We start from the raw sequence: 27,874 nt of genomic DNA, 5'->3' as shown, positions 1-27,874 counted from the left end.
GGAGGCATTCAAAGATAGAGGAATCTTTTTACTTCGTAAGATATCATAAAATTAGTATACCTTCGGCGTGGTGGCCTCTGAATCTCGGCAAATCTCAAACTTTGCTCCATCATCACTATATCCTATCTTGTACTTGGCCACCCACTCTTTGCGGCCATTGCGTCCTTGAGTTGCTACACGTGTTACTGTAATGTAATCTAACAGATCTACTTGAAGCCATTGGTCAAGGTCATTTGTCATGGCGGACCAGCACCCGGGAATGTTGCCTTCTGCTTTCAGGTTCAACCTTGCAAGTCGTGCAGGGCTGTTACTATCTCGCACTGTGGATGCGCTGATTTGAGAGGCGGCAATTTCCTCACTTTCCATTCCAAGAGGAGTTACGCAAGCTAAATATAAAAAGAGAAAGAAACGATAAAAAGACCTGTTTTGGTATAAGGATCTTTAGAGAAAAACGATGTTCGAAAAGTATCCCTTAGCCAAAACTTCAAATGTCATGCTGCACCCATTTTTTTGAAAGATCCACATAATAAGCAACTCTACTTTGTTTCAAGAATAAATCAGTCCGTTTCCGTAAGTAAAAAAAAATAACCAGTCCGTGACACTAAAAATTATTCGAGGACAAGAGATTGAGCTTTAGAATTATTCCTCTTATTTGATTTTATCTAAATAACTGGATTTTCCCAATTTACTTGTCACGAACAGTTGTGCTTATTCTTTTTTATTCTTAAATGAGCTATCTAAGACAACTCATAACATCTGTTACACTTGATAATTACCAGACATGATTAGGCAAGTACCTGGGCATCCATACACTTCTACTCTCATTGATATACGATTATGCCACTCCACAGGCAAAAAGCGGACAAAACGGGTATTGATTGATTGGGTTAACTTGTTTAACACAATGGTGTTCCTGTCAACATTGCCATCAAACACCTAAAAAAGTGAAACGCCACTGTGAGCGCAGGACGAAACTGAGCGGTCTGGCTCTAATATGGGTAACAAAAATCTAGTAGCAACAACCGAATCGGCAAGTTCATTGACCACAGTGGATAGCTCAGCCAAAGCTCAAGTTTCTAGCGTTAAACCTTGGTCATAGGTAAGAACGAAGACGTTTATGGGAAGGTCCGATCTTTTTAATCCCCTTATGGTACCAATTTTAAACTTTCCTGTGTCAAAAAAAACAGCGACACAGTGCCTCAGTTTCCTTAAAAACTAACTTCATCAACTATTGACACGGAATGAATGGACTTTATTTAGTGTCAACTCTTTTAGCGCTGGGGAAATTATTGAGGACATGGTACACAGAAACCATTTTTTTTTTAACTCAAATGAACCGTTGGTTTTTGAGGAGAGGGGAAAAGCCTCTCGGAACAGAGTAAAGAGCTAACAAACTCACCCCACCTAAGACGGCGCGTCTAGGCATCGAACTCGGGTCACATTTGTGGAAGAAGAGTGCTATCACCACTCTTTTAACCTTGCTCCCCTGGACTAGGTCGAGAAGGTGAATGAGTCACCGTCAACAGTTAAGATTCCACTGATCAACAGATTTGACCCTGGGCATCTTTCAAACATGATTTATGTTAATGAAATGTGTTTCTTCCTCTTTACAAACAGGCAAGATATTATTACCGAAAATTTTGTTACATCCACACGGGACCGGACGAAGATTCTTCCGGTTGAAAATTCGTGCATTTAGGGTTTCCGTTCACACGGATTCCCATAGGGGAATAGGGTTTCCATAGGGTTTCCGTTCATACGGATTCCCATGCAGATCCTATTTTTCGAGATCTCGAAGTTTTAAAATTCAGTAATGTTGTTTTGTTTCATTTAGGCAAGTTTATGTTTTTCTTCTCTAAAGGTTTACTTCCGAATTCATTTAATGACATGTTTACACTGGCTAATTATATTCATCCTTATAACACTAGAAACTCATCCAATTCCAATTTTTATATTCTATTAGTTTGAACTAATATACGAAAATTTCAATCCGCTTCCAAGGCCCTAAATTTTTCAATTCTCTTGACAGTCAAATTAAGTCATCTGGATCTACCGCTCAGTTTTGCAAAAACCTTAAAAGATTTCTTCTTTATCGTTAGTAGCATCAAATTCTTCGAAGTATTTACGCTTTTGTATTTTTAAGGATAAATGTGTGTGTGCATTCTTTCGTCTTTTTAATAATATATTGTATAACGTCCCGGTGCTATCTTAAACTTAATTTCTTAGTCTAATTTGAGGAAGCCCATAGCTCCATAAGCTCTTATAGTTTCTTTATGGGCTTCCTCGCCTTTTTTACAATTTTTTGTATTTTCTTTATTAAATCGGTACATTATATGTAATCATGGCAAATAAAAACCTTGAAACCTTGAAACCTTGGAACTACGCTACTTGAAAGCTACGAAAATTTAGACGCCTCGCAAAAATTTATTTCCTTTTGTGGCACCATGCAGGCAACTGATGCAGGAAACTTTAATTTTTTGCGATTATCTGACCTCGAAAAAGTTTAAGTAACCTTCGTTTTCAATACGAGGCCAAGCATCAATTTTTGTGATGTTAAATAGTGCTACCGTTTATTTCGGTGAAACTAAATTCGCAGAAGAGAAGTTGATTACACTCGCTCTGGAAAAAGACGCCTGAAGGATTACCTTTGCTACGCTACTTTTTCTTCTTTTGCAGAACTTGAATTTGATTCCAGAAAGGCTGTACTGCAACCGATACTTGCTAACCCATTGGTCGTCTTCATTGCTTCCTTGAGTGGCAACACGTGTCACTGTGCTATCGCTACCAAGATCCACTTGCAGCCATTGGTGAAAGTCACTGCTAAGAGCTGACCAGCATCCGCCGCTGTTTCCCTTAGCTTTCATACGAAGTCTTCCATGCTGAGGAGAGTGATTCTCATTCCACTGAGATGAGGCACTTAACTGGACATCGAAAATATCATTGTCCTCCAAACCAAGAGGCTCAGTGCACCCTACGTTTGTGCAAAAGGGACATGAGAGAAGCCATACAATAGATCATATTCGTGTTCTCAGTATTGGACTGGAAGTGCCAAAAACGTTGAGATACTTTGCCCTTTTAAGGAATCTCGAAAAAATCTCTCCCTCCCAAATCTTTCCATGTAACCCATCCCCCCTCACAATGTTGTTTTCTTATCACTAACACTTCCTTTATCCGTTGCCAACATTGAAGGGGGGTGCCGGAGGGAGACAGGGAGGTGCAAGTGGAAAATGTAACGTTAAGGTGTTTTTTTTTTCTTATTGCGGTCTTTCCAATTCAGTGTCTCAAGCACTTTTGTTGCTTCTTATAGCTTGCAATGGAGGCTAATGAAGGGGAATCTTTTCAAATGCAAATACCTTTTAACATTAGCCTCCATTGCAAACTAATTCTAGTCCAATACTAAGAATACGAATATGGTCAATTGGTTCATCATTCAAAATATATCAATAGAGCATTGTTAGAGCCAATGCTGCGATTAACGACTAAACGGGAAAATAAACCTAGGTTCTATATTTGTCAAACACAGGAGCTATTCTATTGTAGGAAACAGACAACTTTTTTAAAGACATGTTTCGGCATGCTTATGCCATCCTCATTTTAATGAGTTCACACTTAGGAACTCATTAAACTGATGATGGCATAAGCATGCCGAAACATGTCTTTTAAAAAAGTTGTCTGTTAGGGTTAGGGTTTAGGGTTAGGGTTAGGGTTTACAGTATTTATCATACTTGCTACTATTGCGACCTTATGGAGCTATTCTATTCCCTTTAAACCTTTGGGGCCTTCATCAGATCATAGCCGTTTGACGCTTTAGACTTTAGACCGGATAAAATGGCCAATTTTAGCCACTGGGTACATGTTTTTCAACTACTCGATTTCGTAACTTGATCTTATCTCCGTTGTCTTTTGTAGCTTTTTGAAAGCGTGCGTCCGAACGTCGACCTCACCGTGCCTGTTTACAGTGTCGATGGGACTCAAATCTGGAGTTGGATACATCGATTAGACTTTTCGGAATGATAGCTGATAACAGACTTGCCTGGACATCATTTGTATCGGAGCTAAAAAAAGCTTTGCCAATAAACTTGACTTGCTAAAACGTTCCAGGTTCTTACCTCGAAATGTTCTGAAAGATTTCGATTGCAAAACGGTCCTGCCCTCTTTAAGTATGCCCTTGTTTAGCGGGGTTCGTGCACTAGGTAGCTCGGATTTACAGGTAAGAGAGTGGTTGCACTCTAGAGCAGCAAGAATTATCTTCAATTTAAGAAAAGATAAGCCTTAGTGTAAGGTATTAGAATTTGACCACTGGATAACCATCTATCTACATTATAAGATAGAGATCGCAAAGCTTTTCCAGAATGGAAACAACGGTTAACTATCGGAGTTACTTACCAAGAGTATTCGTATACAGGGGAGCGGAAACTGTTTTAAGGATCTTTTGACCTTATGATATGATAAGATAATTTTGCCGGAGTTTCAATAGTACGTTGACCTACTTTTATAGGATAACTTTATGGTTGTTTTTAATTTTAATATTTAATTTAAATATACAGTATTAATATTTTGTTGGTTATTTTCTGCACGACCCCACAAGTTACCAGCTTTGAAAACTATCGTGTTAAATAAACTATCGTGTTAAAGGAAAGGTACTTCTTCTTCTTCTTCTTCTTCTTCTTCTTCTTCTTCTTCTTCTTCTTCTTCTTCTTCTTCTTCTTCTTCTTCTCATCATCATCATCATCATCATCTTCATCTTCATCATCATCATCGTTATTATTATTATTACTATTATTATTATTATTATTATTATTATTGTTGTTATTATTATTGTTATTGTTATTGTTATTATTATTATTACAGCTGCTTATTCAACACCGCCATATATTGGCCAACGATGTTATGGGGTTTGGCCGCGGCCTGACGTCGATCTCTATTAAACTTCCCACTTGGGGGTTCGAGTGTTGGGAAAGGAAACGTTTACTTGTTGGTAAACTTGATATTCTACGCCACATTGCACTTAAAAAATAAAAATTAAAAAAAATTAAAACAAAATTAAAACAAAATGGCGGTGCTTCTATAGAAGAATACTGTCCCTACAAATAACTGGAGCAGAGGCCTGCAAACAGTTAAGTGGTACCTGCACAGCCGTACAGTTCTATCCTCATTGATATATGTTTATTCCATGCAGTTGGCCGCAGCGTGATGTAGCGTGCTTTGATTGAAGGGTTTATTCTGTTGTGAACAATTGAGTCTCGATCTGTATTTCCTGAGAAGACCTAAAAAAGACATAAAAATGGAAAAGGGGTTGTGTCACGGCAGTACAGATAAGTTTTTGTAATTTCATCAATCACTCATCCCTGCTGGCTATACAACTTGACGTTAACCCAGAAATTACTTTTGAACACCACGAATCAAAGCTTCGTGACAAAAATATCTTTGCTGAGCATAGACACTGTATGTTACAAACCACAGAGATGAACTTTGAAAAACTGTTAAGATTGAACCGTTTTCAAAATAAAATTTAACAAAAACCTTAGTTGCAATCCATTCAACCTTGCTCATCCCTGCCTCCTTTTGTATGTGCTGTTTTATGTAAACTTTTCTTTAGCATTGTAAGGGAGCAAAAGCGAGCACGCAGACTAATCTTGACGTCGGTGGTCAGCGGCACTTTCTTAAAGCGTTCAGCGCTAGAGCCGGCTCGAAGCAAAATGTGTGGACATTCTTGCCATTCCTTTGTTGTTACAACTAGAATGAATGGTATGTGAGCAAACGGCGGAGCAAAGGCCCTGGTGTTGAATTCAAGGTTCGTGGCATGGGTCATGTGAATTTTCACGTGAATTAGCAAATGTAGTTTTCCGAAGCACATGCCACGTCCAGCGTTTACTCGTACAAGCAACGACGAAAGGAGAGGGCAGGAGAGGCTGAACTGCGTTTACTTGTACAAAAAACAACAAACGGAGAGGCCAGGAGAGGCTGAATTGCGTTTCCTCGTACAAGCAACGACGAGCGGGGCTCGAAGCCAGGAGAGGCTGAACTGCGAATTTTCGGTAAGATATAAGTGATTTGCAAAGTTAATGATCCACAAAATTAAACGCTTTTTCCAGTTCTCTCAAGTAAACTTTTTTTCTCAAGGGGAGTAGTGCGTACCATGTTTTCTGAAAGCTTCCATAAGCTTCAATTTAAACTCAACCCAGTTTGGTTGCATCAAAACGTCGACCGAGCAACGTCTCACTGCAAATGAAAACTACACGGTACCCAAATGAATTAGAAGTATCACGGTTGCTATCAGAGTCTCGCTTGAGCGTCACGAGCAGAATATTTGCATTTTTTCTAAAAAATGAGTGAGCTGGGAAATTGTGTAAGAAAGTTTTCTTCGCTGAAACGTCTCAATGGAGGAATGAATTATGATGATGAAAAATTAGTGCAGACAAATCTCAATCATGAAAATAATCCATATAGTCGCTTAACAGAAAGACTATCTTTAAAAGGGCTACAACCATTTGATGTTGGTGGCTGTGGTGATTGCTTTTTTTGAGCCATTTCTCACAAGTATCACGGAACTCCTGTATTTCACACTGTAGTAAGAGAGGCTGGAGTTATTTATTGAAAGCTAAGAACCCACATACACAAAATAGCAAAACAAAACCAACAGCAAATACCTTGCATGCCCAAAACAGCAATGCAGTAGCATTTGCAAACAATTCACTTGCCAAAAACAGTGATACAGAAGTGTCTGATAACAGTTCACATGAATCAAACAATACAATATGTACTGCGAAAACTAGCATAGCAACTGCAAACAAATCATATGTCAAAAGCAACAATACAACAGCAACTACAAATAAATCACAGGCCAAAAGAAGTGGTACAACCGGAACTGCAAAGGAGCCACATGCCCAAAATAAACATAAAGTCCTGGAGAAAAATGATTACTTTGCTAGCTTTCACACGCAAAGTGATAGAGATATTCACAAACAAAAGTGGGCTAGGACTAACATGAACAATTTCCATAAGGCAAATGAACATTAGATTTGTAAATAGTAAGTTGAACAAACTTCCCACTTATCAGTGTTCAAGGTGCTCTGGAGAGAAAGATCTTCCAAAAAAAATTTCCAAAGAAAATGATATGGTACCTTCTACAGTGCCCAATGCACGTTCTGGCTTAACTCAAGTTTAAGAAATGTTAATTGTCCGGGCACTTCCAATAGTGCATATATAATTAAAACAAGGTGGCCAAAGGGGATATTCAGTGTGTTAATTTGCCCCAGAATGTTGGTGAACTAGCTAAATCTCGAGATATCCAAAAGATCTTTCTGTGATTGTGGTTAAGATAAAAGGAAAAGAAAACTCATTCAAAACTCTAAATGTAAGGAGGCAAGTTGTAGCAGATGCACTTTTCTGGCTGCTGAAACACAATCACCATTATTCGGATGTCGAATTAAATCAAGATGCATTAAACTCTTTACCTAACAATTCTGCACCAGGTGACCTTCTTTCAGTTGAAACACAAGACACTGCTAATTTAAATGATGACTTATAATACATTCCAAATAGAGGCCCCTCGACACTTGATGAGGAAGATGTTGTCTTCAATAGAAATATTGATACGTCTAGTGTACTTCCTATGCCAAATGTAGAACAGCAAGAGATTGAATTCATTCAACAACAATTTCAGGGACAAATTAATTGGCCCTCTGTAGAAAACAGTCCTTTAAATGAATACACTACTTTCCGACATTATTCCCTGATGGAAATGGTGATACAACTAATCCATCTTTACACAAACTTGTAACTTTAAGCAAAAAGTAATAATAATAAGCATTTGTGCAAATTTGCAGAGAAGAAAAATGGCTTTTAGCATTATCGTTTCGCCCAGCATCCAATATTTTCTTATTGGGCTTTAAACATGATTCAAAGAGCACTGAATTTTTGCAACAAAGTGACATATTCTTAAAACAGAATGCTGGAGAACAACATCTAACTATAGATGAACTGCGAGAAATGGTTGTAAACAACAGCGCAAATGTATTCATGGCCACGCTTTCACGTTACATCAGTAACATATCTGGATCAAATGCTTACTGGCACAAGGTAAAAGAAGACACTTGAAGGCGATTATACAACACGTTGGACCTCCAACATTCTTTTTCACATTTTTATCAGCTGATATGCACTGGCCAGAGCTGCATGCTCTTCTAGTAGGAAATGATGGACAGATGGTAACATCTATCTCTTCTGACATCAGAAGACAGTATGTAATTAACAATCCACACATTGTTGATTGGTTCTTCTAACAACGCTTACAAAATTTTATAAAACACTGTTTATAGGATTCACTTGATGCTGAATGGCACTGGTATAGATTTCAGTAGCAGTCTAGAGGTACCATTCGTTGCCATGGTGTAGCAAAATTAAAGAATGACCCCAGGGCTATGCAGACTGAATGAAATTGCTCTTAAAGGGCATTTAGAAAAAAATGTCAAAAGATGGAGACATGGCTATAATGAAAGATGGAGAAGGAGCTGAAGCTACAATCTGCAAGTAGGTTGATTAGCTACTGTCTACGTATAATCCAAATAGTCCAAAAGAAAATAATTGCATTAAACCTGTAATTCACCCGTGTCAAAAAAAAAATAATAATAAATGTAGATGCTAACATGACTGATACTGACTATAAAGATTTACTCAATACTATTCAAAGACATACTCGTTGCGGTTCTGCGTATTGTTTGAAAAGAAAAGCAAATGACAATGAAGCAAGGTGCAGATTTAACTTCCCAACAGATCATTGTGATAAAACAACATTGCAGTTTGAGCCTATTCACACAAAAGACAAAACAGAGAAATACAAAATCCAAATTGCTACTGAAAGAAATGATACGAGAATTAATAACCAACATCGCCTTCACACAAAAGACAAAACAGAGAAATACAAAATCCAAATTGCTACTGAAAGAAATGATACTAGAATTAATAACCAACTTCGCCTTCAGTTGCAGGGCTGCAGAGCAAACTGTGATATTCAAGTAGTTACAGATTACCATGCCTGTGTAGAGTACCTGGCTAAATATGCTGCAAAAAGTGAGACCAGATCACATATTCTCAAACAATTTTTTTGACAATATAGTAAAATAAAATTCCGAAGATAATACTGATGGCTCCAGAATTGTTAAGAGAACTGTAATGAAAACACTTGGTCAAATGGATTTTTCTGCCCAGGAAACAATGCATCATTTGTTATTTTTAAAATTTGTCAGCTGTTCATTCAAAGTAACTCGTGTAAGCTTAAATGGCTCTAGGCGACTTAATCTGAATCGAAGATTGTCTGATAATGACATTGTGACTAATGCCTCTTTTCTTGATGTATATGCTAGACGACAACAATATCCAGCATCTGCGAAACAGGATTTAATAGCCTTAAATTTTCTTGAGTTTGCAACAAACTATAAATTTTCAAATGGAAAACTCATAAATCAGCCAGACAATATCATACAAAGACTTTTCTCCACATACTCTTCAAATCCTGAAGGTCCAAAGTATGGACTCTACTGTAAATATCAGCTGATCAGACACAAGCCATGGAGTGTAAGTCAAGATTCAGTATGGGGCAACAAAGAAGAGTCTGATGAAACTTTGATAATTGAGTGGAAAGCCTTTTTGCAAACTCCATATGCACAATTCCATGTTCCTGATTGGCATGATAAACCTCGAGAAATTGAATTCACTCAGAGCAAAGTCACTCTGAAGATGTAAATCAACACCAAGAAAGAGAAGAGTGGATGATTTGAGCAGACTTTTCACATCACAACTTAAATGACAATGAAGGACTAACAAATGATCACAATTGGCACATTCACACAATTCCATATACTCCTCAACAGATTTTAGAAATGCCCCGTTAGATAACAAGCAAGAAACAAACATTCGGAAGACAAGTCCAAAATCACAACATAGACATTTCTACTTTCAGCGCAATGCAATCACAGGCATTTCATCTAGTGCAAGAGCATTTTCAAAATCCTCATCTTCAAGCTCCTTTACATTTGATAATAACTGTTGAAGCAGGGACAGGTAAGTCTTATCTCATAAATGCATTGCGTAACTTTCTTGGTCAATCTTGCATTGTAACTGCTACCACGGGAAAAGCCTCATTCAACATAGATGCAATATTAATTCACTGTCTTCTAAATTTGCCTGTTGGTTCAAGAGGCAACAGTGACCTTAAAGGACAATCTCTTTCAAGACTTCAAATCAATGGGTTCGCCCCTCGGTCCACTCATTGCAAATGCATTCATGAGCTCAATTGAAGCGAAATTGAGAGCAGACGGAAATATTCCCGACTTCTACAAACGCTTCATAGACGACACATTCACCATCGTTTCTGGCATAGCCGCGGCCGAGACCTTTGTCTTCAAACTTCCCTAGTGTCATACTCAACTGAGAATCGTAGTATTTTAAATTGTGAGGTAATTACTTGCCCAAGTTGTGGCACGTCCCAGAGATTTGCATCTACAAAATCAGGGATCACAGAGTGATCGTGTGCAGAGATAGATGGGAAAGATACATGGTTTACAGCGTTCAACGATGTCATGCACAAATTGCTTCTCAAGGTCAATTTGACCATGCAAGCAAAATCTCATGAAATCACGGAGCTCTTCTTGGTCTAGAGAATATCTCTCTGTGCTATGATGCCAACTCAAATTTTATCAAAGACATTATCAATTAGCACAAAAAACGTGCAAAACAAAAGTGTAATGGTTATTTATACCTAGAGCAATATTTTAAGAGGGCAATACAAAATTCAACATAAACAAACAGAGTGACTTTACTCAACCCATCAAGTTACTAGTCTAGTTTTTGACAGTTTTACTGTTTCGTTATTGTTGGCCTTGCACTCTCAGGCCCCTTTAATTTAAATTATAAGATAACTACTTGCCCAAGTTTTGCTACATCCCGGAGATTTGCATCTGCATAATTAGGGATTACAGCACAATTGTGTGCAAAGATAGATGGGAAAGATATATGGTTCACAGCCTTCAACAACACGCAAAAATTCGTTCTCAAGGTCAATTCAATCATGCAAGCAAAATTTCATGAAATCACGAAAGCTCTTCTTGGTATACAAAATATTTCTCTTCAATATGATACGAAGTCACATTTCATATAATAAATTATCAATTACATGTAGCACAATAAACAACAGAAGTGTTGTGTTGATTTATACCTAAAGCAATATTTTTATTGGGCAATACAAAATCCAACAGGAATAAAAAATGTCAGTTTACTTAACCCATCAAATATTAGTTAGTTTTTGACAGTTACTGTTTCATCTTTGTTGACTTTGCACTTGTAAACATGTTCCTGTTATTAACTGTTCTTAATGTGCCCCTGTGATAAAAAAAAAAAAAAAAAACCACTTCCTTTTTTCCTTCAGATTTTGAAAGTGTGATTGCTTAACACCTGACTGGCAAAATTTTGAGCTTTGATTTTTATCCAAAGGCCGTTTACTTTGAGTGTAATTTTTGGATTTCACGTTCCGCCATTACTCACGTTCAAAACTGACCGATTGGACCTCAGACGGTTGGATCCAGGGAAACGTGACGTCAGAGGCTCACTAGCTTAAAATTTCAGCGTGTGAACGCAGCTTATTATTTATGCAAAGCGTGAGTTTAAAAGTCTGAAAGCCCAAAACCCCCGTGCTGCATATTAATTCTGCGGCGTACACACGTATTGCATTCTTAAACTAGTGAGCCTTTGACGTCATTTTCTCCTCGATCCAGCTCTCTCAAGAACATAATGTTAATAATGGCGGACCATTAAATAGGAAAATTACAGTTAAAATAAAGAGGTGTCTTTTTGAAATCAAGGCTTAAAACGTGGGTCACTTAGTGTTTTGTTAACATAGTTTTGAAATCCAAAGAAAAATATGAATATATTTTTTGGTCACAGGGGCACTTTAAACACTTGTTACTGTTTTGACTTATCTAAGTAGTTGCGTTTATTTTCAATAAAATTTTCATTCCATTTAAAGAGCGTCTTCTTTGCGTCCACGCCATTTAGGCGTTCAGTTAAGTTTCGGTTCTTGTCCTCCCTCCAAGAGTTTTTCGTCGGTCTTACCATCTCCCTCTAAGACCTACATTTCCAAATTCCTATTCCGTCAGCCACTTGACGAAGAACTACTTTCTGGATTTTCTACCTCTAGAATACAAAAATAATTATTTCTCTATTTCAATTTCGACTTGGTTTCCTCTGTTGACACTAGCCCTAACAACAACTATAATAATAATAATAATAATAATAATAATAATAATAATAATAATAATAATAAATAAATGAACAGCACGAATCCACAGCCCCGCGCTTTCCCCCACTTCTCCCACGCTGTCCTCAATGTCTGTTCCATCACACAACACACGACCGCCCGCACTTCCTAACTATTGCTTACTGCTAAAAACACCCTTTCTTTCGTCTTTAGTTGCTTACATCCCAAAAACTAACTCGGTGACCCCCATTTTTTATTTCTGAAAGGAAATCACAAGGGCATGATGAAACTTTCTGCAAAGTTTTAAAAAATTCTATGTGGTGGATTCAGAGCTACCTTAATTTTGTGAAAAAGGGAGGTCAACGGGTTCGTTTTTGAGACATGAGCAACTAAATCTAAAATATAGGCTGTTTTTGCTGGGCTTTCCCGTTGCCAAGGTAACGTATTACATCATAATAATGATCACATCTTGTTTGGAAATAATCGGTGTTTCATATGGTACCATAACATTGTCGTTACGTGATAGAGTGTTGTAGCGTTACTCGATCTACACAGAGAGTCTTCTAAGTGTTGAAACCGTTTTCGAGCCAAATTCTGAGTGCGTTTGTTGCGAATTTCCAATTAAATATCGTTAAACAAGTAATGCCAATAACATTTGGGCAATATCTCTTTTAATCACTTCTAAAAAATTCAATTATAACTAAATGAGAAGAAGCACTACGAGTGCTATTATATCTATGTTGCTCAAATACTCGAATTATGGTGAGAGTAGGAAACGTATTACCGCCCAAGTAATCATAAAAAAGCGGACAAGTATTAAGTTTGACAATATCAGGGAATTCCAGAAAATTTAAGGATGCATAATGAAGAGTTATGGGTTCCATTAAAGGAATATCATCAATGATACGAACGGCCTTATTTTGTAGTTTAACTACAGCAGAAAGAGGGTGCCATCATTATTACCACAAAAAACACACATCAATGAATGAGATACGAATAGATAAGAGAATAATGCATATGAATGAGGGATGGCTTACTTTAAAAAAATGATTTGGCTTAATTATAGTCTGTAGATTTTTTGCTAATTTTGCTGCAAACGTTTGTGCCAGCTAAAGAGGCTGCCGACAATGTATACAGCAAGATACAAAATTGTAGCCGCGCTAGCCTAGCTGTGACCAACGCATATTTGAATAAACCCGAAAGCCGAGTCTAAAAGATGAAAATATCCTCACCTTTGGTGAGGTCCGACCTGGCTCTTTGTAAAAGTGGAAGACAATTCCATCATTGCTGTACTGTAACCTGTATGCTGTAACATACTGATCATAAGGATCAAGTCCATGTCTGCCTTGGGTCGCTAGTCCAGTCACTGTGGTATAGCTTCCGAGATCAATACGCAGCCATTGGTTTAAGTCGTTTATTCGAGATGACCAGCTTCCTACTTTTCTATTACTTCTCTTAAACTGCAGTCTTCCTTGTCTAGGGGCATGATCGCTATCCCACTGTGAAGAGCAGGTTATCTGCGAATCGGTGATTGCTCCACTTTCCATACCCAGTGGCGCAACGCAACCTACATTTAACCGGTAAAAAGAAATCAAAACTTCAAGCGTACAATCAACTTGAAATTATCAAGGGGAAACTGCAATAATATACTACAAACCTTAAATAGAACTCTAAGAATCTCTTCTCTTACGTTCGCCCAAAAAGTGCGCTTTATGTTCACTCCTGAACCAAGCCTTTCGAATGCTAATGTTTGTGGAAGTGGTCAGATGATCAACTTTTTCAAGCAGAGTAGATTATGTAAAGACCATTTTATTTTAATGAACCAAGTACATGTTCCTTTCATATATAGTCTTTAAGGTGGCCAGACACGAGGGGTTATGCTGCAGGGGCATGTTGCAGGGACAAAATTACAACATTTGCACACACATGAAAAGGTTGCGGGTAAATGTTTCAAGGATATGTTGCAGCGACTTCCCCAATGAAGTTCAAGAACTTGAACTTCATGGGACACGTCGCGGGGACGAATTAACCCTTAAATTGGTGTTGCACAATTGTAAAATTATCAGTTCACACGGGCAAGGGGACTGCAACATATCTCTGAAACATGTAACCGCAACATTTTCATGTTTCTGCACATGTTGTGATTGTGTCCCCGCTACACGTCCCTGCTACATGTCGCTTCAGTGTGCACTGATCAAGATTTTTTGGCGCTGCAACATGTCGCTGCAACATGACCCCTCGTGTCTGCCCACCTTTATCGAGTAGACCTAAGTGGCTAACTCAATGTTGTATCCAATTCAAATCTCCCGGGATTAAGATTCTTTGTGCGTTGTATTTGCATAATAATGTAGCATTCATAGCGGAGCTCAGGCGTGCGAACCATGGGTAACAGGGGAGGCGCGCGCAGAGCACCATAATTAAGAAAATATGGTAACACATCGATGCGAGAAAATTTGATTTTGGTCACCGTACGACCGTACGTCCGTCCACCTCTCCATGCATGCCAATGTGACCAGTATAACGTAACCATATCACGGGCTCAAGTTTAGAGCTCATCCAGGAAATCCAGGAGGCAATACTCCAGTTGACACTCTAGCTAGTTTTTTGTTTATAAACATTGACGTAGCATTTCGTTTGATATTGAAAGGTGCCAACCACGGAACAAAAGAAGTCATTGTTTCAACAGCCAGTTAGGTCCTGGTTGGCATATTAATAATAATGGGTGACGTTATGAGAACATCGCCATATATTAGAAAAGAATATTGCCCAAACATTATTCCATGTGTTTGTTAACCTATACACGCTGTCAAGTGGCGCTAAGCGTCTTTTCAATGTTTTGCCAAAAAAAATGAACACATTTGGGCATTTGCCAAACCCACTCAATGCGTGTTATCGTTATTTCCTGTGTTGATGACATAACTACCGGAAAGCCATGCCCTGGGAACGAAGCAGCCTATAATTGGTCTTGTTGCTTGACAATGGTTATATACCTTATTCATAAATGGTGGTCAATTTAAATTGAATTGAAAAGAATTCTTGCCCTAAAATGAGGATTGGTGGGCTAATTTGCATTTGGACAAAAGAATAATAAATTGACCGCTATGTATGAATAAGGTCGATAACTGAAATGAATACTCCAAAATGAGGTGAGACACCTCGTGACTCCTTACGTGATAATACCTGACAACCCCAGTGTTAACCCACTTTGACAGATAAACAACACTCTGTTTAGGCAGAAAAGACTGCTGGGTTAGAAACTGATTAGGGTGCTTAGTGATTAGTGCTTGGTTTCTATTTTCTAAGTGTTAGAATGATTAGTGATTAGAGTTTAGCGCTGGCACGAAATGGTTAGCTTTCATAAATTGTTCTGAGTATAAGATTTTAGTAAGATCGTTTGGTACTTTATGTACACACAACTAAGGTTAACCTTATTTTGGAGTATCCATTCTAGACAAAACCGCTTGATTATACCTTGTTGATGGTCTTATTTCCATCATTATATTCCATTTCCAGTTTTACCCTCATAATTATGCTCCATGTTTGCCAAAAAAAAATAGCGAAAGCTTAATGAGATGGGTCCATTTGTGTTTCGTGGTACTAAATCCGGCTTATGATTGGCTTCTTGCTATACTACTCATTGATGCAACGCCAATTTTGTAATGGTTACCAACTAAGATTGATTGTACAGAATACCTTGGCAGCCGTAGATTTCCATTCTTATGGTGACCCGCTTATGCCACTCCTTTGGAAACAAACGTAGTACACTGGCAGTGATTGGTGGAATCAGTTTGTTATACACAACAGTGTCACTGTCTCGGTTTCCTACGAATATCTAAGGTAAACGAAAAGCAAATTAATGAGCTGAAGAAAGAGTTTACAGAAAAAAATACTTGCACTCTCACACTGACTATAGGCACCATATTAACTAACTCAGCACTTGCTGCCTAATTGGTCGGAAAAGGAGCACGATAATTTCTGGCCAATCATGAGGCGCAGTAAATAAAACCCAAAGGGGTGAGCTCGAATTCATCTCTTTTCGACTAAAAAGTGTACAAATATTATTCCTTAGGTGAGTAAGGTGTAAACTTTTCCTCTCTCTTCTCGTTCCTCAGCTTAAAATAATTTATTTCATCCCGTAATAATTTCCATCATGTTATAATGGTTTATTTTTGGTAACATAAGCTTTTCTTTGTCGAGACCTTGTATCAATGCGTCACTGTTATTCACCGGGAATGGGTAATCTTATTGCTGGTAACGAATATATATATTTACTTATTTTCTTTAGCTAGTTTTCTATTTTCTTCGTCGAGTGTTTTAACATGAGCGTCTGGCTCGGTAGACTGCTCCCAACATCAGTCTCATCCGCAGTCACGAGGTCACGGGTTCAAACCCTGTTAAAATCTTGAATTTTTCTGGCTTCTCTACGCAATTGCTAAAATTCGCGTTCATATCTGCGAGGATAATAGCTTAGTTGAAAGAGTGTCTAATGAATTTGCTAGTTTACCGAAACTGGAGCCGTCACGAAACGTGTCATCAAAGGTCATATCAAATCGCATGAAAGCAAGGAAATCAAAATCCACAGAACAATAGTGGACTTTGTCAGTATGTTTTATGTCTGTAAAACTTCAGCCGTTCACATTAATGATTTCAGCAACAGACAACTATTATCACAGGCGGAGAATGCACTCCTAATCTTTGATTACTATTAGTTTACTGTTTATTGTTACTCTGGATCTGGGATCAGAATTGTCAATTCTGATAGTATTAGAAAATCAGTTACGTTGGGACAGAGATAATTTACACCTCGTTACATTGACTCGCAAAAAATGGCTCAAAATATTTCTTCTGCCTTTCCATATTTGACACTTCCACCCGGCCCTGGATATATCACGTACTTCTGAAAAGAAAGTTCAAACCAGGTAACATTTCTGGGATCACGTGTGTATAATTCTCTTGAAATCAAATATTATTTCGCGAAAGATTTTAATGGTTAAACCCCCGGTCGATTCGACACACAAATGAACAGACAGTAGAAAGTTAATGAATAATTCATAACTAAAAGCATTCATTGAAGTGTCAGCTATTGTTTCCAGTCAAAAATACAATTACAAATGCAATTCTTGGATAGATTAAACAAGATTGCCTTTACCGATCTGCAATCCTCGTTCTCCTCCATCTTGAAAAGACCTCGAGACGATGTCCAACACCACTGACAAAGTACGTTATGTAAAACCACTGAAAATTTATTGGAAACCCCACCGAAAAAAACTCCAGCCAAAAACTCGTAACTCGAAAATCCAACTAGAAGTTCAATTCGAAAATCCAACTAGAAATCCAACTCGAAATCCTAACTCGGTAAATAGGCAACCTCTTTTTAATCAACGATCAATCACGATCAGGCTTATTTAATCAGCAATCCATTTGCCAGGAGGAACAAATTTCATAACTCTATCCATGGTTAAGACACCTAAGGTGCAATTACCTGTGGCCTTAATGCTGCTTAACTAGGAAAATAGAAAAGTCACTTCTGAGTTATTGGAGGGGAGCTGGCTTGTCCGTCAGCCATCAGTCAGCCAGATCCTGTTTTTTTTTTTTTGTTTTTTTTTCTCTTTCATTTTTTTTATGTCAGTCCGCTGACAAGTGGATAGCGCTTTCATGTTGTGTAACATGAAACAAGATATGAAAGTTCTGATATCATGATATCAAATCATGATAATGTAACATTTTGCCATAAAAATGTTAATGTAGTAGAGAAGAATTATATTAAAGCACAAAAGTGTCTTACAATAAAGAGGAAGCTCGCGTTTTATTGGCTAATTTTGTTGTTTACCGTGTCGACACCTATATTCTAACATGTGAAAGATAAAAATGAAATGTTCACTGCGCGCCGTGAAGATATGATTTTTCAGTCAAAGGAGAAATCCTGGTTTTTCGTCAGTATCTGTATAATAACTACAGGATATTATATATCCGCGCGGAGATACGAGATTTCTCTTCGAGTGTTGAAAAAATATTTCACTCGTTTGCTGTGCTCACTCATGAAATATTTTTCAACACAAGAAGAGAAATTTCGTATCCCCAAGCAGTCATGCAATATTCTGTTTATTATATAAACATAAACGAAATACCCATCCACGGAGACACAGGGGCAGTCAGTCCAGACTTATTTGACAGCTTTTACCATCTAAAGTTTCTCAGATCTTGAAGAAATGTCACTTTAGCACAGAGTATTTCCTCTCAGTCAATCTTTGGCATTCCTTCTTTACAGTGATCAATAAGTTACTGCTGCAGCTTTTTTTTTTTTAATCTTACAGGTCACACAACGGATGGTGTTATATAACGATTGAGAACGAGGCTTAATTATTACTCGGGATACCTAAAGGTATACCGAGTTTTAAGATGGGTTTGAAAACCGTAAGTGCAGAAAAATGCACAATAGAAATGAGGTACAGGATTTCAATTGGCTAAAGCAGAGCACTACATCATTTGGAGCAGATACAATACACCTCTCTCTTCGGATTTTCTTGTAATGCACGATCAATTTTGGCGTGTTTGTTCAGGATTGTCACTGTCACTTTGGACAAACTGTTTATTATTGTGTACTATGTATGCGAAATGCATACAAAACCACACACTGTTGGCGGCAGATTCACACTAAAAGGCATATAGGTATTTTGCGAAACGGCTCGGATTGCAGAGAGAGAGAGAGAGAGAGAGTGTGTGTGTAGGAAAGAAAGCTTGACAATGCACACCCCCTTAATCATACTAAACGTACATCTTTTGAAAGAAAATTTGCCCTTCGCGCGATTTGAACCCACGTCCTCCCGTTACCAGTCGGGTGTGATAACCACTACACCACCACAACAACCACGTTGGCAACAAAGCCATCGAAGTGGTGATTTACGTGGTCAGGGCGTGGGCCTCCCGGGAAATTTTCTTTCAAAGTGACAAGGTAGGGGACCCTATAACTCCACTTGAAATCCAACTAAGGATCAAGTTAATGATGCACGACCGTAGTCAACTTAGCGGATGACAAGGAAGAATCTTCGAAGGATACAGGCTAATTTCATCTTATAGAGAGTGTAGGAGAGAAACCCTAACAATGCACACCCCAGATAATCATACTTTTAACTTAACTTGTCACCTTGAAGGAAAATCTCCCGGGAGACCCACGCCCTGACCAGGTAAATCACCTCTTTGATAGGTGAGTGGTCACGGCACAAATGTTTTTCATTCAAAAGGATCTGCCAGTAGTAGTTTACTGCTACTGGCTAGTGACTACATCGTTGGATTTCGAGCCTTCTTCATATACATAAGTATAATTAGCTGGTAGGCTGTGAATGACCTTCGGGTGATCCGATGTATTTCCTGTTCCTGAATGTTAAATATCGCCGGGGAACCCCGTGGGTAACAAGTATCTTCACTGATTGCTCTGTTGCCAGCAGGGTTGTCGTGATGGTGCAGTGGTTAGCACACTCGACTAGTTAACCAATAACCTCACTGACTCACTGACAACTAAGGATCGCCACTTCGAATGCTTTCCAACCACTTTTAACTATCAACATTCCATTGCGTAAGTACCAGAACCCAGAGTGCGCAAAGATCCCAAGTCTTACCATGTACAAACGGAAAACAGAAGGTGAGCGAAACAAACTTTATTTCATAGTCTTTTCACTGATTAGTAACAACTCATATTTTAAAAAGGGGCCAGTATAGATTCCGAAAAACATCGAATGAATCGAACCTGTGATTTTCTAGTCACAAAGCAAACTCGCGTGACACCATGACACAGTCTGGGCGGCGGGTCTAAATCACTGGTCACTAACTCGTTGCACGTCATTATTTTACCTTTTGGAAATTAACCCAAAGCCCGAATTGTTTTGAGTAACCCTACGCCTAAACTTGGTCTTCAGGCCTAAGGTTGGCCAAGTTGAGGGTTTTAGGTTACTTTCGAAAAGGTAAAACAATGACCTGCAAGTACGAGTGACCCGTCAAACTGAAAGTGACCTGTGCTTTAGACCCCATCCAGTCTCGGTCATAGATTTCTGGGGCACTTGATGCCACATATCAGTTCACCCCTTCCCCCCTTTTCGAAGTTGTAGAAAAAAAAAAAAAGACTTTTTCCATGAATGCCCAGAGTTATAGCGCGATCAACATTGAAAGTACTGTATTATGGGTTGGTGTCACCATCTTTTTGGCTGGGATTGTAGCTAGGAAGCAGACCGAAGTAGGTATTAGCAAGCATTTAATTTCATAAGTTACAGTTAAAGTTACCACTTAACAGCACTTTAAAGAAAAATATACAGTAAACACCTGCCTTTAAGTGTTCTTTAAGAACATTTTTAAAAATGTTCTTAAAATTGCTTTCAGAAATACCTCAAATTATATATTACTCGAGGCTTAATTAACATACAATGCTTTTTTGTAATAGATTTTATACTTTGTAATGGTCCTGAACACCATAGTACTTTGATATAAGTTACCGTACTGTATTATTTCCTTATCCTAATACCCTTTCCCTTTGTATTAAGAACATGTCTAATTTATCAGGCTGAATTTGTTCTTATTTATATGGTGCTTTATTGCCAAATTTCAGCCTGATATTCTTAATCCACTTGTTCTTATATGCGGGTGTACGGCGGGTAAACGGCGGGAGTAACTATGAGTATTGTTTCCTCCCGTACCCGTCCGCGAACAGTAACAGGTGGAGCCTAACCTGAATCGTTGGGCGAAGCCAGGCGTCACCAAACCTGCCGCTGGAAGCCGATTATTGTGTCGGCGGAAAGCGGCTTCATGGTTAGGGTCCGGCGAACTCCTTTCCATGTGACCATAGGCCCCTCGTGGATCTCTTCCCACCCTACTGGGCGTGTTGAGGCGAGGAGCAATACAGCATTCTATAGGTTACCATAGCCGCAGGGACGAGCTTCCTGCAGCAACCGGCCCGCATATGACCTGGGATGAGCTCACTGGGTGCAGGTTGCGGGCCGGAATGGCTGAGCCCTGGCCTACAGGACAAAATCCCCGCAACCCCCCGTCGGTAAGCTTCCCTGGTAAGCTGCGGAACGACTGCAGCCTGCACCGGGCCCTTCATAAATTTGTTATGTGACTGTAAGCCTGAAGTGCCCTCTCTGGAAGAGCAGTAGGGCCGGTGGGCTGTGGAAGCGAGCAGCCTCGATCCAGGGACTTGTTCGCTGGCGGGGGCCTTGCTGTTGCGGGGCGGTGCCCAGGCAAAACAATGAAGCATTACTTTGAACATCTTATCTCTCTCAACTTTACAGTGAAATGGTTTCCCTCCATGTGCGAATTGTCACACGTTTTATGTGTTACAACGAAATACTCAGCTCGCTTAACTGCCAACATCATAACAATAGTGTTGATGCATTAATTGTTAGAATTTCAGTGGTTATGAGCAAAAAGCGCAATGCGGGCTCACTTCATCAGATGTTTTCCTCTTTCGTTTACGGCGTACTTGTGATGGTCGACCATGATGCCGGACGACAACTACGGTTCATAAGCCACCGGGCCAGCTTTAACTGGCTTAACAAAAAAGCCCATGTATCCCTCTAAGAAGACATCGTTTTGACGTCAATGGACTTAATTAACAGCAGCACCGAGAATGATGCTTTGAAAGGTGTAATAATTATATAATTGTTTTGATCATTGGAAATCCATGCCATTTTGCAAAATTTTGTGCAAATATATCATTCAAGGCGGAGAAAACAATTTTCGAAGTGACTTGAACTGAATATTTACTACTTTTAATTGCGAAAAACGCCAAAAACTGTAACTCAATTTTAACTCAATCTTAACTCAAAGTTAACTCAAACTCAACTCAACTCGTAACTCGATGAATAGCCGATCCCTGTTAAAGTTAACTTTGTTTTTAAGTGTTTTAATGGGGAGGAGTTAAATGTTTTTATCAAGGTGATTCCTAACGTTTACAGCTGCAAAGCGAAAGTTGAATTTATCAGTTTCTTTTGGTGCAATAAAGTTGATTTAGAAGCAAGCCTAGTATTGTATCAGCTTATGGATGCTACTGTTAGAAAAAATAAAATTCAAAGGAAGATGGAAGGAGATTAAAGTGATAGTGATACATGGGGGGTGCACTGAAAAGGGTGAAAAGATCAGTTAATTTAAGAATCATTAATTCCTTTAAAAAAGGCTCAGAGTGTTCATCTGGTTCCGGAAAAGTCATAGTACGTATTGTTCTCTTTTGAAGAATTGTTAAAGTTCTGAGAGTAGAACTATAAGTATTGCCCCAAATTGATATACCGTAGGTGAGGAAGGGGTAAATAAGTGAATTAATTTATATGATTGAAGTAATATTTTTCGGTTCACATGATATCTAATTTTATATAGTACTCCAATACCTCTTGAAATCGTCTTGCTCAATTTGTGTAAGTATGGTTTCCAGTTCAAATTAGAATCAAAAATGAGTCCTAAATATTTAACTTGATGATCAATATCACATCTAACAGACATACAGGAGAAACTATGATTCAACTTATGAGCTATTCTTCTTTCTGGAGAACGGAATACCACAAAGGTAGTATTTTCTTTTTTTTTTTTTTTTTTTTTTGTTTTTTTTTTAATATTCAAACCTCACCTTTTCTAGCTCAACATTTAAGTTGGTTTCTAGATTTAGAATGTTAGGATTACTGAGAAGCAACTTTGTATCATCAGCAAAAAGGTGAAAATCTAAGATATTGGAGCATTATGCATATCATTTATATATAGCTGTAGAAGAACTGAAGAAGTGGGCTAAGCACTGACCCCTGTGGTACACCACATGTAACAGTTTGGTAATCAGAATCAGTGCCAAAGAAAGAGACCCGGGGAAAGAGACAAACTGATTCCTGTTACTTAAATATGATGCAAAACAATCATTTGCAACATCTCGTATGCAATAATACTTCAACTTGATTAATAAAATTTTATGGTCAACAGTGTCAAATGCTTTACGTAAATCTAAGAAGATGCCACAAGAGTAGGTGCCATTATCAATTGATCGCTGTATGTTATCGGTGAAGAGGAAAAGAGCATGGGAGGATGAATGCTTTGATCTAAAGCCAAACTGATTATTGTATAGGATAGAAAATCTCCCAAGATTTCAATTGATTCTTTTGTAAATTATTTTTTCAATTAGTTTATTAAATAAGGAACGTATGAAAATAGGTCTATAGTTGAGGACTAGACAACTGGATCCTTTTTTTTTTACGAAGAGGAACTATTCTGGCGACTTTAAATTGATCAGGCACCATACCAGCAGAAAACGAGTAATTAAAAAGCAGCTGTAGGGGGATTGACAAAACATCTTTTAAAGCCTAACGAAGAGAGGTTTAAATACTAAATGGGCCACAAGCCTTAGTTGAACCTAAGGACATAATTATATTCTCAATCTCAGTTGAATTAGTATGAGATAAGAAAAAAACTAGAGGCCTGGGGTGTATCTAAATTAATAATTAAAAGGTAGATTTGGTCTTGGTGGAGCTGAGGCCAAGTTTTTTTTCGAATATTAGACAAACATTTATTCAATTGATCAGCAATGGCTTTTACATTTGTAAGCTCGTGATCATTAATAATTAATTTACTAACGGAGCCTTTGGACTTTAGACATATAAGTTGCTTTATTCCTTTTCAGATTTCCTTTGTCTTTGCCTTGTTGATCACGGAATATTCTTTATAGTATAATTGGTTTTGCTTAGTTAAAGTTTCGTGTTCAGATGGAAAACGGTTTGGAAAATGTTTTCTTTCTGCATTTTTCGCTGGCTTCAATCCTGTTTGACATAGCACGAGAGCTGGGGTCCACACTAGTGGCTACGCAGTCATTTGAGACAGGCATCAGAGGGATATAGACTTAAAGCTGAGTGTTTATTTTTATTTTTTTTAGAGCTGCTGTTTTCTCTGTATTACAATTTTTGAAATATCTTTAGAAGCTCTGATACTGTTGCATGACACCTGGGAGGGCCTATGACTACAACAGAAACGAAAGGAGAGAGAAAGAGAACGACATCGTCAAAACAGAATACCAGTAATAGCTCAAACTTGGTGGAAGAAGTCACTCAACTGCTTTATTTAATACTCTTGCTATACTAATGGTTGTATTTGTTTAAAACGAGAAAATAATTTGACATGAAGTGCGTGTCGTCAAAAACCAATAATTCCCCGAGCCTTTAGGTGAGTTTTTGACTTGCTTTGTGTATCGATTCAAGCATTGCAAAGCCAAAATAATACTTGTTGGCTTAAATTGAAAAATTGCGGAATCATTTAACAAAACTGAAGCCGTTTGGTAATTTCCTCAAGCTGATTATAAAATGTTTTGAAGTTGAATCAGCTGTCGAATCGTTCTTCCATGATTGGTAATAATTCGTCATGAATTAACTCAAAACGGGGCCCGTGTAAATGCGCTCACTTGTTGGGCCTGCAGCAAATGTTACAAACTCCTTGCCCTTGTCGTCTTTTTTCAGAATGAAATACGCCACCTATATTGTATAAAGTTCATTATTATGTTTTGTCTTGCTCTATATGCGGAGGCATAATACCGAGCACAATAAAACCATGTAAGCATGTAAGTAAAGCGAGTGGACTCACCTTCGCTGATGTCTCTTCTACACTCTCACGGTACGTGTGGAAGCGGACTCCGTCATGGCTATACTTCAAAATATACTTCGTTACCCATTCATCGTTTGCGTTGCTACCCTGAGTCGCTAAACGCGTAATTCTGGCTGAACCATCAAGGTCTACTTGCAGCCATTGATTATGATCACTTTTTACAGGGGACCAGCCACTAGACTTGTTGTCAAATGCTTTCAATTGCAACCTTGCTCTTGTTGAAGAATGATCTTCGTCCAACTGTGAAGAAGAGGTTATCTGGATATCACTGATGGCTCCTGATATCATTCCAAGGGGTCTTATGCAGCCTTGATATGTTGGAACAAAAACATTATTAGCATTATTGCATAAGGCTCTCTCACTAATCAACGATGCTATCAGTCTCTACTGATTCCATAATGCTCTTCATGCCTACGACCTAAAGACTGGTTTTCACTATCGCCACAAGCAGAAGAACAAGCAACATTCGTGGACCATATGGTGTTTTCATCATCCGAACCTTTTGTCATAACGAAGCCAAGTTAGTGCGTCTGTGTATGTCACTTGTGCTTTGTGCGTGTGTGTGTGTTTTAGATGAACGGTGAATATCAGTGGGTCATGTACAACTGGCACTATATTGATTAAAAAACGAAAAGGTACAAGAAGCGAAACTAGTGCCAAACGAGCGTCTAATCCCATTAACAATGAAGGGGTTACGTCAAGCATGAGAGCAGCGGGAAATCAAGCCCTGCCCTTCCAAAATGCATGCATGTTTCTTCTCCTCACGCTTAAGCCGTAAAAAGAAAACTAGTCTTAATGTTGAAGGTACGAAGAGCATTATGGAAATGTTAGCTGGTAGTAACGATGAAGGTTCAGAACAAATGTTCGTTGTGATTCGAGAGGTTTAGCGATGTGTTAACGTGAAACGGCAAACGTCAAACCACACGCACTGCCTGTCATAAATGCATGAACGCGTCTCTTATTGCAAGTTCTCCTTTTCTCTTTAGACGTTGCACGATAGATAACAGGCAAAAAATAGCTAAAATCAAAATGCTTTCAGTTGGAAATTGTTTCTGATAGTAACTTTAAATTTGACATAAAGATGCTGAGAAATGTAGGGAGGGCCAGCAAGCGGAGCTTTCTGAAGCAAGACAGAGGCAACATCAAGAACAACACATGAAATCTGCATCTCTTTTTAATGAATAAGCTATTTCCGAGTTTATGTCTGCCTCCTCTTCAAAGCGCGGCCTAAGTGTGATGGTAATTAGTTCTACTTTACATATGAATGAAAACTAATTTTCATAAGAAAAACTTTACACTCAGACTTATTTTAAAGAGGAGTCAGACATAAAATCGGAAATGGCCTATAGATGGTTTTCACAGTGACGTCATCAAATCCAAAGGTGTTTTGAATTTTTATTTACAGGAGGTTGAAGGTCACCTTATTATTTTATTTTTCAAGTTTCCAGTTCCATGACATCTTTCGTTTCGAAAATACAGCATTTGAATTTCCGAATTGTCACCTTGCGTGACCACCATGATACAAAGCTATTTGGTTGAAAAAAAATTCTATCCATATGAATCTCAGCAGTTTGTGCGTCTCAAGTACATTAGGAAACGTGTACACATTTTATCTCATGAGCGAAAAGTAAGCGTTTTCAACGCAAAGTGAACTCCAGAATGTTCTTCTTGATTTCTGACCGCCATATTTTTGGACAACGGATGTGTTCCTACATGGCGGCTCCATACAAACTGTGTAAAGTTGCGTCAGACGGTTCGACAAATAACTCAGAAACGATGCAGCGCACAGACCTGAGAATTGGAGAGGTGATTTGTGAATTTGTCTCCTACAACATTCCAAGTTTTTGGCTTTTTTCATAGAACGTTTCGATTTAATTTTTTTTGTTCCGTGACAGTGAAAACGATCTATTGGGCAAAGCATATATTTTGTCTATTCTAGTTCCCAGGCCCCTTCGTTTCTTTCAGCCGGAGGGGCATTCGCACGAGAAAAAGAAGGGTTCTAGAGACATGAGAAATAGAGAAGCTTGCGAATAAAAAATCTTAAAAGTCGGAAGCAAAAATGGACGATGTGGCACTGTCGGTCGATAAAATGATCAGAGTGTCTGTTTAAAACCCGGATATTCCTTATCGCTTCTTTATCGTATTCGACAACATGGGACACATTCTCTTCGTTGAGTCAACACTCACATGGAGCGGTGAATTGCACCTGAGCGCCGCTATGTTTAGCAATATTGACGACTCATATATGAACTCCGGAAGTCCCAGAATTTAGGACTGTGATTCCTTTGTCTCCAGGTAAAGAAAGGTAAAGTCTGCTTACGAGCCAAGTGGCCGGCTAGGCAGGAGCTTTCTGCTTTCCGCTTTCTGTAGCATGAAGCGACTAGGAGTATTTCTACTCCCCCCCTGGATGGGATGCTAGTCCAACGCAGGGTTATCCCCAGCATTAAATTCGCCGGTACCAAATTTATACACCTAGGTGGAGAGAAGCACACAATACAATGTCCCAGGAATGGGCTCTGGGAACGAGAATCGTCTTTTTCGAGGTCTGCGCGTGCTTTTTTTTAACAACCTATTCTCTACCTTGAATTATCGATTATCCTTAATTCGTAATTTGCTGTGAATTTACTATTATCGACTGAGAGCTTGATATGGATTACGGGAAACGGTCAATATATATGTATATATATATATATATATATATATATATATATATATATATATATGATGAGAAGGAGAAAGGTGTAGCCATGCCTCGATAGATAATGTAATAAGGAAATAACTTCTTGAGGCATATGTGTTTCTAATCGGTTTTATACTTCAAACGTTTCGCCGTTTAGAGCTTCGTCAGTAAATGAAGATTATGAGTACAAGATTGCTTTATGTAAAAAACTTAGTACAATGGTGGAAAGTCAAGGCTCATTAATTTGGTGGTGTTAATCTAGATTTAGAGCTCGTCCATTGCAACCATTCATGAGGTTCTCATGCTTGCGGATTTCTAGCGCTTCAATG

General features: G+C 38.5%; 1 protein-coding gene across 2 annotated transcripts in view; it reads right to left on the bottom strand.

The window, feature by feature from the left end:
- Positions 1 to 27,874, bottom strand: part of LOC138012428 (uncharacterized) — a 139,953-nt gene that overhangs the window by 9,709 nt on the left and 102,370 nt on the right. For both annotated transcript variants that reach the window (XM_068859198.1, XM_068859197.1), the window contains exons 19-25: positions 24,845 to 25,173; positions 15,947 to 16,085; positions 13,486 to 13,820; positions 5,129 to 5,267; positions 2,646 to 2,971; positions 798 to 936; positions 61 to 386 (exon numbers count right to left, since the gene is read on the bottom strand). In XM_068859198.1, coding sequence (XP_068715299.1) covers positions 61 to 386; positions 798 to 936; positions 2,646 to 2,971; positions 5,129 to 5,267; positions 13,486 to 13,820; positions 15,947 to 16,085; positions 24,845 to 25,173 — 1,733 coding nt within the window. The remainder of the gene's footprint in view (positions 1 to 60; positions 387 to 797; positions 937 to 2,645; positions 2,972 to 5,128; positions 5,268 to 13,485; positions 13,821 to 15,946; positions 16,086 to 24,844; positions 25,174 to 27,874) is intronic.

Source organism: Montipora foliosa, chromosome 8 (assembly GCF_036669935.1).
Source record: "Montipora foliosa isolate CH-2021 chromosome 8, ASM3666993v2, whole genome shotgun sequence".
NCBI classification, from domain to species: Eukaryota; Metazoa; Cnidaria; class Anthozoa; order Scleractinia; family Acroporidae; genus Montipora; species Montipora foliosa.
Note: the sequence above shows the minus strand (reverse complement) of the source record. Positions and strands in the feature narration are given on the sequence as shown.